The sequence below is a fragment of the Lontra canadensis genome, unplaced genomic scaffold (assembly GCF_010015895.1).
Source record: "Lontra canadensis isolate GAN:19392208 unplaced genomic scaffold, GSC_riverotter_1.0 scaffold13, whole genome shotgun sequence".
NCBI classification, from domain to species: Eukaryota; Metazoa; Chordata; class Mammalia; order Carnivora; family Mustelidae; genus Lontra; species Lontra canadensis.
Genome location: NW_022631007.1, coordinates 17949212 through 17960089, shown reverse-complemented (window position 1 = coordinate 17960089; position 10878 = coordinate 17949212). Strand labels below are relative to the sequence as shown.

Genomic DNA, 10878 nt, shown 5'->3' with positions numbered 1-10878 from the left:
ACCCCTGGTGGTGTCTAGACAGTGGGGTCTTTGCCATGCAGAGCCCAGCCACTGTGTTCAGAGCCTACATCCAATGGCTCTACCCGGCCAACTGTAGGCCTCAGGCATTGGGACACGGGGGAGAGGGATGAGGCAACTGTCCCCAACAGCTATCTCAGCACCTCACTTCGCCCACCGCCTCAGGCTGGCCCCCTGTGGCCCTTGGCGGTGCTGCACCCAGCGGCTCTCTCCCCTCCCCTCCCCTCTGCTCCCTTCCCTTCTCTTCCCTCCCCTGGCAGTGCCACACCTCTCCCAGCCTCTTTCCCTCTCTCCTCCCAGTCCTGGGGGATGGGGCTCAGGGCACAAGGCCCTCCCCAGCCTGGCAGCCCCTTCCCCTTGCAAGATCCCCCCCCCACACCCTTTCCCGGAGTGACCTCTGTGCTGTCTTCAGCCATTTCCCTGGGCCCATATGACCCCTCCACCAGGGCTTGGCTGCCCTTGACGACCCAGTGTAGCTGCTTGATGTCTGCTCTTCCCTGAGCAGACTGCAGTCACTGTGGTGTGCCACAGACCTCCAGGCCCTGAGACCACGACCCCTAGGCTTGTGTCCCTGAAGCCTGGTCAGTGTTGGGGACAGTCTCTGACGGTGTCTCTGCCCTCAAGAGCCATGCCCCACAGGGTGTCCCCAGGAGGTCTGTGCACAGGGAATCACTGCTCACGGAGGGAACTGGGAACGGGTCTTTTTTTCCAAGGCCAACGCATTTGTGCGTCTGTCAGGAGACACCTGAGCTGTTCACTTAGAGATGCATTTTTATTTGTCTCTATTGCCAGTCAGAAAAACTAACGTGTGTGGTGTGGTGGGGCCGCCTCTGCAGGTTCAGCTCCCCGAGGCGTCCCCAACAGCCAGGCCGGAGCACCCAGGGCTCCCTCCCTCCCTCGAATGGGAAGGCCCGGCCCAGCAGACAGCTGCCCACAACACGGCAGAGCCGGAGATCCTCACCTGCCTTGGGGGGGGGGTTGTGGGGGACAGAGCGCAGGTGCGGGGAGCTGTCCAGCTGCATCCCAGGAGCCAAGAGCCCCAGGGGCTGAGTCATGGAGCTCCAGTGGTGGCTTTGAAGTTCTGGCCCGTGTCCAGTCCCTGCAGCTGGGCAGGCAGGGGCCTGGTGTGTCTCTTGCCCCAGGGAGGACGCCTGGCGACGGGGCATCTGCTGTGGAAGTTCCCGGTTCGGCTCCCAGGCCAGCAACAGGTGTGGCAGGAGGTAGGGGCACAGGTGCGGCATTCGCAGGGCTGTCCGCCCAGGTGGCGTCTCCCACAGCTCCCCTGTCCTTGGGGCTGGGGCTGGGCCGGGCCCTGCCACGTCAGCTCAGGCGTCCTGCTGGGTCCTGCTCCTCAGGGAGCCCCCAGGCCAATGGCCGGTCTGAACGTGTCCCTCTCCTTCTTCTTCGCCACCTTCGCCCTCTGCCAGGCAGCCAGGAGGCTGTCCAAGGCTCTGCTCCCGGAGGGCACCTACGCCAGCTTCGCCCGGGAGGTGGTGGGGGCTGCCCAGCTGGGGGCCTGCTGCCTGGAGATGCGGGTATTGGTGGAGCTGGGCCCCTGGGCGGGGGGCTTCGGCCCCGACCTGCTGCTGACGTTGCTCTTCCTGCTCCTGCTGGCGCACGGGGCAACCTGCGATGGGGCAGCAGCCAACCCCACCGTGTCCCTGCAGGAACTGCTCCTGGCCGAGGCCTCTGTGCCCTGCACGCTGCTGGCGCTGGTGGCCCAGGGGCTGGGCATGCAGGTGGCCCGTGTGCTGACCCGGCGCTACTGGGCCTGGGAGCTCAGCGACCTGCATGTCCTCCAGAGCCTCATGGATGCACACTGCAGCTCAGCACTGCGCACATCCGTGCCCCATGGCATGCTGGTGGAAGGCGCCTGTGCCTTCTTCTTCCACCTGAGCCTCCTCCGCTTCCGGAACACTCTGCCTGTCTACAGGGTACCCCTCACGGCCCTGCTGGTCACCTTCATGGCCTACACAGGTAGGACCTGGCTGCGCTTCCTGGGACATGTCAGAGCTTTTGCATCTGTCTGGACACCCAGGACAGAGGCGGCAGCTGAGGGGGACCGCTGGCCCCCAGGGACAGTGGACAGCCCTCTTCTGGGAACTTGGTGGTGGCAGAATGGGGGTCAGTAGGACTGGACATAGTGCACTAGGGTGGGACCCTCAGCCCTGGTCAGCGCCTTCCTTCCCAGCTGCGCTGCTCCATGCTCCGAAATGTTCCTGTCCATGTCAGGAGGTCTGCAGCCGGGGCAGGTGGGTTGCCCATGCCATTTCTTTAAGGCCCAGCCCACCTTCTGGTCTGGAAGCTCTGGAGTCCTCTGCTGCCCTTTCCAAGAGTCCCAGGTCCTGCTGTTTCTTCCTCCCCTCTCCATCCCTTCCCAAGTGGCTCCAAATGTCTCCAGAGAAGGCAGCATCCTCCCATCATCCCCCCATCCTCCCATCCCCATCCATCCTCCCATCATACCCCATCCTCTTCCTATCCTCCTCCCATCCTCCCATCCTCCTATCCTCCTCCCATTCTCTCCCATCCTCCCCCCATCCTCCCATCCTCCCCCATCCTTCCATCCTTCCAATCTCCTCCCATCATTCCCCATCCTCCCATCTTCCTCCCATCCTCCCATCCTCCTCCCATCCTCTTCCCATCCTCCCATCCTCCTCCCATCCTTCCATCTTCCCATTCATCCTCTCATCCTCCTCCCATCTTCCTCCCATCCTCCTCTCCTCCTCCCATCCTCTTCCCATCCCCCCCATCCTCCCATCTTCCCATCCTCTGATCCTCCCATTCTCCATGCCTATGCCTGGGTCCTCGGCCTCTGGACCAAGCTCTCCTGGGGTTGTTCAGCCACCATGGACACCACCTGTCCTTCCCACCTCACTGGAGAAGCGGAGAGCTGAGCTCAGCTGCAGGATGTCCAGGCTGCTGACCTCACGTCGCAGCTATCCCTGGACATGGGGATGGAGCTGGGCCAGAACTTAAGGTGTCAGGTTGGGGCTGTTGTTAAATCCCCAAGGGACTCCACCATAGTTCTGTCTGTGGGATCTGCTCTACTAGGAGGGCTCTCCACGCATGGATGCCTTCTCCACCCCAGAGGACTGGTGTGCTGGGAGGGACAGGAGGCTGGGAATGGGCTCCCTGGGAAGGGTGTGCTGTGGGACGTGCTGCAGGTCACTCAGTGGGTGCCTCACGCTTGCTCAGGCCTAGGGCTACAACTGGAAGCCCACGTGTGCATTTGGGGCAGGCTAGACCCAGTAGGGAAGAAACCAGCACTGAGGGCTGACTTCCTGAGACATTATCCACATTCTGGCACAGGACAGACACTGTGTGCCCAGGAAGGTACCGCTAGAGCCCACGTACAGGTGAGGAAACTGAGGCACAGGTGAGCAGAGACTTGCCAGCAAGGCTCTGTGTCCAGACTGCCTGGGCTCCAGCCCTGGGGAGACACGGGAAGCTCCTGATTCAGCCCCGCAGCCATCCAGGACGCCGCTCCCAGATCCTGGTCTCTACCACCAGCTTTAGGCCCTACATGGCCCACTTGAGGCCGCTGCTCCTTGACAGTGGTATACCCGGTCCAGGGTGAAGGGATGCTCGTGCTCTCTCCATGTCTCCTTGTCCTCCCCATCCCTCCTCCCTTCTCTTGCTTCCTCTCTGGGCTCAGCCCTTCACTGCTGTTGCTCCGTCTCTGCCCTTGTCTGTCTCCCCATCTTACCATCTCTGTCTCTCTCTCTCCATCTCTGTCTCTGTCCCCCTTTCTCTCAAGGACAACCTCCCACAGGCGGGTAGCGGGGAAAGTGGTGGGAGAGGAGAGTTCATCAGGGCCGAGTGGTTGGGATGGGTGGTAGATGTTCGTGGAAAGACTCTTGTCCTGGCTGCTCCCTGATCCTGTGGAGCTGGCCTTGGCTGACAGCCCTCCCACCTGTGTCCCCATCAGCACAAGGGTCAGGATGGGCTGAGCTCCAGGCCCCCGGCACAGGGCTCTATCCCAAGGAGAGGCGGCTGCCGACAGGGCTCCACAAGGAATATCTGTGTTTCCTTCCACAGCAGGGCCTTTCACGTCCGCCTTCTTCAACCCTGCCCTGGCTGCCTCAGTCACCTTCCAGTGCTCGGGGTCCACCCTGCTGGAGTATGCCCAGGTGTACTGGCTGGGTCCTCTGACAGGTAAGGGTCACTGCGGATAGTTGGCAAGGCCATCCATGGATGGTGGCTTGGGAGGACACTCGAAGCATTCCTAGTTGACATGCCTGTGGTCCGGCTCACAGGTGGGGAGTCGATTCAGGGATGGCCAGCTCTGGGGTCCCTGATGTAGGTGAGGGAGACGCGGGGATCCTTCTCAGTTCCTGTTAGGGACATCAGGGGTGGGGCCAAGTGGCCCGTCTTGGTTTAGATGCGGTCATGAGGGTCTGGAACCAGGAAGGATGGGGGCAGGCCAGGGAGGGTAGCCTCATGGATGCGCCTGGGGGTGTTTCACAGATCCTGAGCTGGGGTGCCCATGGTGGGAACTACCAGAGCCCGTCCAGGCCACCCTGGCCCTGGGGTCTGCCAGCACCTGGTCTTAGCCCCTGGGCTTCCCGCCCACTCGCCATACTTAATGGATGGGTCTGTGGGGTCCATGGAGCTCTGGAAGGTTCCTCCACTTCCCTCTCAGGGAGCACAGCCCTGGCCTCCCCAGGGGATCCCAGGCAGCCGGCGATCCCTGGAGTGATGAGAAGGCTGGGGTTATGATTGGTAACTTCACGGTCCACTTGAGCGAGGTCTGAGACATAGCAGTCTCCCCCTGGGCCACACATCACCCCAGAGGTCCCTGAGAGCGGCCTGACTCGCCCCAGTGTCTCTACATCGCGGGTAGGAGGAATGCACTCTCCACCCTCCCTGTGGGGGAGCCACAAAGGTCTCTGCGCACACTGGATGAGAACGCGGGGGGTCTGAGAGTCCCACACAGCCCGCCCCCCACAGCTCTGTGGGCCTGGGGCCTCCTGGGGTCCCAAGGCTTGTTCCCCTGGTCAGGGACGTCTCCATCTCTCGTGCTCAGTCACGAATCCGACAGCAGGGTTTGCGTGGCTCTAGGGCTGTAGATGACTCAGGAATTCCTGGACAGCTCCCTCTTGGGGGACATTTTCCGTTTCTGGTCCCGAGTGACTCCTTCGTGGTGGAGCACGGCTCTGGGGGCCCTGAGAAGCGGTCCTGGCCACAATCTTGGAGACCTCAGTGTCGGAAATACGTGTCTCTCTGACCCAGCTTGATGGCGTGTCGGGCCATGGATTAAAGTCAGGGTGGGGGTCCCTCTCCTGCATGTGGGGGCCTGTGGCCTCTGCATTTGTCTCCTGGTGCCCATAGCCCCAAAGTGCTCGGCACGCAGTCCAGGTGAGCACTCAGACACGCGGGTGTGAGGTCCTGCTCTCTAAGGGCTAATGGGGCCCCTCCCTGACCTCCCGGTCTCTGGCAGTGGCCATCAGTCCCCTGTCCTGTGGCTGCACCTCTCCCCTCTCTGCCTGTCCTCACGTGGCATCTGCTGTGAGTCTGTCTTTGCGGCTCCTCGTGGTAGGACGCCAACCACACTGGGGTTTGGTCCACGTTTCTCCAGTGTGACCTCATCAGTTCAATCGCTTAAGGATACAAAGATGCTTCTTCTTCTTCTTCTTTTTTTTTAAGATTTTATTTATTTATTTGACAGAGAGAGAGAGAGATCACAAGTAGGCAGAGAGATAGGGGGAAGCAGGCTCCCTGCTGAGTAGAGAGCCTGACGTGGGGCTCCATCCCAGAACCCTGGGGTAATTACCCGAGCCGAAGCCAGAGGCTTTAACCCACTGAGCCACCCAGGTGCCCCAAGATGCTGTTTTAAATAAGGTCAGATTTGGAGGCTTGGGGAAGGACATGAATTCGGGGGGGACGCCATTCAACCCAATAGAGCCTCAGACTCCATAACTGCCGCTGTGAAGTCCAAAGCCACGAGGGTTTCCTCTGGAGGCCTCGTGGCGGGAGCAGGGAGGAGGCTGGGAGGGAAGCACCCTCTGTGCACATGCCCGCTTTGTCCTGTCCAGGGAGGGGACTCCCACGCTGGGGTGCTCCTGCTGCCCCAAGACCACAGCCTCTCTCTGCCTCCCTCCAGGGTTGGGATGGGAACTGCCATAGGAACAGGGCTCCGGGCCACTGAGCTTGTCACACACCATACAGCATGCCCTGCAGGTCAGCATGGGGTGTGTCCACATCCAGGGTACCTGGGCTGTGCCCTGCTGGAACTTGGGGGTTCTGTGGAATGAAGCGGGTTGCCTTCCAGCCTTCTGCATTGCCGGCTGGGGATTCTGCTCCCTGGGTCCCACTCACGTGTTGTTGTCCCCTTGCTTTTCGACCTCCCCTGTGGCATTGGTCTTTCCCCGCTGGTGGGCTAGTGCCCTTTACTGAATCCCTGTCCGTTTGGAGCAGCTGGGCCACCAGTGATGAGGCACGGGAAGTGGGGGTGGCTTCCTGGGCTGTGACTCTCCATGGACACATGTGCCCAGGGGACCCTGAGCTCATCACTCACCTCCCTGGGCTGTCTCTCCTCTGTAGCAGGGGTGGTCCCAGCATCCCACTGAAGGTAAGAGAGACGCGGTGAGTGAAGCATGGACGTGTGCAGGCCCGGGACCATTCTTGGGAGCCACGGTGGCTGGGCGTCCATGGAGCCCGGTCCTGGCCAGGCCACCCCTGACCTTCTCGGGGCCCACACACCACAGTTTGTGTCCTTAACGGGTTCACATGAAACTTCAAATGTGCTCCCCTCTCCTGCCATGGCCAACACCTTGCCCGTGACCGGGCCGGCCATTCGGGAATCCAGGATTCTCTGTCTGCAAGTTCTGGGAAGAACCTGGGAACCAGGGGCCAGGCCCTACTCCTGTCCTCAGCCCCCCTGCTTTTCCCCTCCTTGGTCCTCACCCCCATCTTGCCCACACCCCCAAAACAGCCATCCCCACAGATGACAGATCACTCTCAGGAGGCAGTCCTGGGAGGAAAGAGGTCAAGCAGGCCATGCATGTGGCTCAGGACATTGGTGCAGGGAATGCTGGGCCTGGGTCCCCAGAGGGTTGTCTGGAAGGACACGGGCTCCTGAAGGGCTGTCCCCTCCGCTGGGGAAGAGCCAGAGCAGACCAGGGCTCCCAGACAGAGACATGCAGGCTGGCCGAGGTCCCGATCTGTAGGATCTCCTGTCACACGGACAGTCTGGCTGGGAGGCCCCAGTGAGCCTCCCGGGCCAGTGGTCTGACCCTCGGTTTCTTGCAGGGATGGTGCTGGCGGTCCTACTGCACCATGGCTGCCTTCCTCGCCTTTTCCAGAGGAACCTGTTGTATAGTCAGAAGAACAAGTACCGGACTCCTAGAGGGAAGCTGGCCCCGGGACCGAGAGACACCCCGATGCCTGCAGGGGGGTGCAGAAGCCGGGAGATCACGCGTGGGGCGGGGCGGCAGCTACCAGGCTCCGGCTGAACCAGCATAGTTGACAGCATCCCTGGTGGGACCCTGGGGCCCCTCTGAGCTGAGGGGGCCCAGACCCACACCCCCCTCCTCCCTGGAAACTGTTTGTCAATAAACCGTTCATGAAACCTGCCTATCTCCCTAGTCTGACAGAGGCTTCTGGAAGGGCAAGCAGGGGTGAGACCAGTCCGCAAGAGAGCCTAGGCTGAGTCACCTCCGTGTCCCACAGGGTGTCTCTTGCCTCTTTTTTTCAGAATTAGAACCAAAGGTAAAAGCCGGGAGGGTAGGCAAGAGGTCCGGGGTGCGTCCCCCAGAGCCTGGGAAGACCCGAGGGGAGAAGTTTGCACAGAAGGTGCTGGCTGTCCTGGACACACCCCAGATCCCGCCGCTGGGGGAGGCTGGAGCAGCCTCCTCCCTCTGAGGCTGCAGGCGAGTGGGCTGGACACCCACTAGCACGCCACCCTCTCAGCAGCTTGGCCGTGGCTCTGCAAAGCCAGGCAGAGCCCTGCCCATGACGGGGGCTCCTTGCTAGGCTGAGAAGAGCCATCTCCTCTCTCAAAGACCAGGGCTAACCTGGAAATTTCCACCCCAAAAGGAGAACGTCCTCCTCAGCTAGGGCTTCCTGGAGCCCTATTCCGAAAGTGAGGCTGGCAGGGTCTCCAGCCCAAGGCTTTGCCCTCATCTCAGGCCAAGAAGGGCGAGAGACAGAAAACGGGGAGGTCCTGGGTGAGCTTTTCTCTCGTGAGGAGGCCATGTCTTCCTGCACTAGCTTCCCAGGGGATGGGAGAGAAAGAACCCCCTACTCCACTTCCTGTGGCTGCCCCTTCACTCCCTTTAAATCCTCTCCCCACCTACCCATCGGTCCGGACCCCAGCCTCCCCTGACCTTCCTCTGAGTGGCCGCCCTGGGAGGGGTCAGTAGGCCCCCTGGGCTAATCCTGACCGCCAGCCCAGTGTAGCTTCTGCAGGGCTTGATGGGGCTGCATGGAAGCTTCTAGAAGAAGGACCATGAGCACACAGGGGTGGTGCTGGGATGGGGACCAACCAGCTCCCCTCCAAGGGGATCTGTGTGGGATAGGGGTTTGGGGGGGCACAGCAAATGTCACAGCCCCAGGAAGGAGGAGAGGCTCCTCAGGGTACCTGAGACCAGAGGCCAATGGCACTTCTGTCCCCATAGAACAACCTTGCAGTCTCAGCACAAATACTTTCAGGTCAGAAGCTTCTTGTGCTCCCTCAGCAAATTCAACCAGTAAATTAGTACAAGACCAGCGAATGTGCAAACATTGCAATAAAGTATATCAGCAAATAATTAGAATTCTTGGAGTTCAGGATCTTTATTTTGGAAAGCATTGTAAAGCGAACTCCACAAGCTTGGAAGCATACATTAAATTTAAGGAACACTGCATTTGATGGAAAAGAACACAGTTTTTAATACGAAGCTTTGATGAACTGACAACTTAAAAATTACCGGAAAAAAAAAATGTTTAACAGGAAGGATGCAAGAGTGGTTCAATATTGGGCCATTTGTTCTTTAATATAATTCACCGTGTTAATTGACTGAGGAATGAAATCGTACAGTTATCTGCACCGACACTTAAAAGGCATCTGGGAAAAGAAAACATCCATTCCCTGTCCAAAAAGGAGGTGACAGATCATGTCTTAGTCACACACAGCACGTACACCCGACGCGGCACCCAGGACACGAGCTGATGCAACTGGATGAGAGGGAACAATGAGAGGAGTCGCATTCTTGTTGGCAGATCACACAACAGTGACACAGGAAACTGACGAGGCAAAATCTGACACGGGCTGTAAGAGATAGCTTGTTAATGTAGCAGAAGCCAACACTAACAGGCGAAAGACGTTCAGTAGGCTTCACAGAGCCAGCAATGAGCAGAAAATTAACAATGACAGCAAAGCTATAAAGTGCTTAGAAATTCATTTAATAAGGAAGGCACAAAGCCTGGGTCCAAAGGAAATTTTTAAAAATTTCTGAAAGACTTGAAAATAGGGAAATTCATTCTTTGTTCTAAGACATCCCAGATATCCAGGATATCCCAACATCCTAAAGATGTCCATTCTCCCCAAGTTAATATATACATGTTAATAAAACAATAATAATAAAGTTATTAGCATAAAATTATATAATATAGAATTATAAATATATAATAGTAATACTGTGAATTTTGTAAGACTGATGAATCACAGACCTATACCCCTGAAACAAATAATACATTGTATGTTAATAAAAAAATAAATATCTGTATTCCCAGGAAAAAAATAATGGAAAAAAAATAACAAATAATAAAGCCAAAGTTGTTTTTATGCGAAACACCAGTTCTTTTCCATCAAATGCAGTGTTACTTACCTGCAAAAACTTGAAAACAGAGTAAAGTTCTTTCTAAACTTGGGAGTAGGGGAGATCTTTCCAACCAGGACAGAAAATCCAGAAACAAGGAAAAGCATCGATTCCTCTAATGATACCCTAATAAAAAGGAGACTGGCGTAGGGCGCCACATCGTAACAAAGTCAAATGACAAATGGCAAACCAGGAAAAAACAGTTTGCAACCTTTGTCACAGACAAAGGGCAAAAATTAACATACAAAGAACTTTAAAATATATTTTCAAAGGGACGCCTGGGTGGCTCAGTGGATTAAGCCTCTGCCTTCAGCTCAGGTCATGATCTCAGGGTCCTGGGATGAGCCCCGCATCAGGCTCTCTGCTTGGCAGGGAGCCTGGTCCCAACCCCCCCCGCCTGCCTCTCTTCCTACTTGTGATCTCTGTCTCTCTGTCAAATAAATAAATAAAATCTTTTAAATTATTTTCAAAAACAGAAAGAAAATAAAAAAGCAAAACATGAACAGAGGGTTCACACAAAAAGGTACATGGGTGGACTTGGACACAGGGCTGCAGGCTCGAGATCGCTCATGGTGGAAGGAACGCAGGCCGTATTGGGTACCAGTTCTCCCTCCCACGTGGCTACAGTTGTAAAGCACCGAAGTTTCTCTGCATGGAGACGTCAGATCTCCGGGAGCACTCATGGTGGGCCTTGCAGGAGAGGCGAGAAGCTGCAGAGCAGCCTGGAATCTGGCAGGAGGATACAGCATCTGAATTCTGACAAAATCTTGTCCTCAGCCTGGTCATCATTTAGGAGCTATAGGACCTGACCCACCCTTCCCCGGGGCCCAGCCTGGGAGCAGGACTCTCTGTAGTGGAAGCTGGTCCCCAGCAGCTGAAGAGAGGCCCAGAGGGCTCCTGAGCATCCTTGAGGGGACAAACCAAAGCCCAGGTGGCCCTCAGCCCCTCCTGGCCCAAACTGGGAGTACGGTCCCAGCCCAGACCCCAGAGCTGGCATCTTGCCCAACCCTGTGGAGGCTGTGGCTTTCATGCAGGCCCTGAAGCCGCTGGGGCAGCCCCA

The 10878-nt window shown here is 57.6% G+C and overlaps 1 protein-coding gene across 1 annotated transcript; it reads left to right on the top strand.

Annotated features, from left to right (window-relative positions):
• The first annotated feature begins 1388 nt into the window (after window positions 1-1388).
• On the top strand, window positions 1389-7472 carry LOC116867830 (aquaporin-12-like). Its single transcript, XM_032857690.1, has 3 exons — window positions 1389-1995; window positions 4057-4173; window positions 7270-7472. The coding sequence occupies exons 1-3, from the start codon at window positions 1389-1391 to the stop codon at window positions 7470-7472; spliced, it is 927 nt and encodes a 308-aa protein (XP_032713581.1).
• The last annotated feature ends 3406 nt before the right edge of the window (window positions 7473-10878 follow it).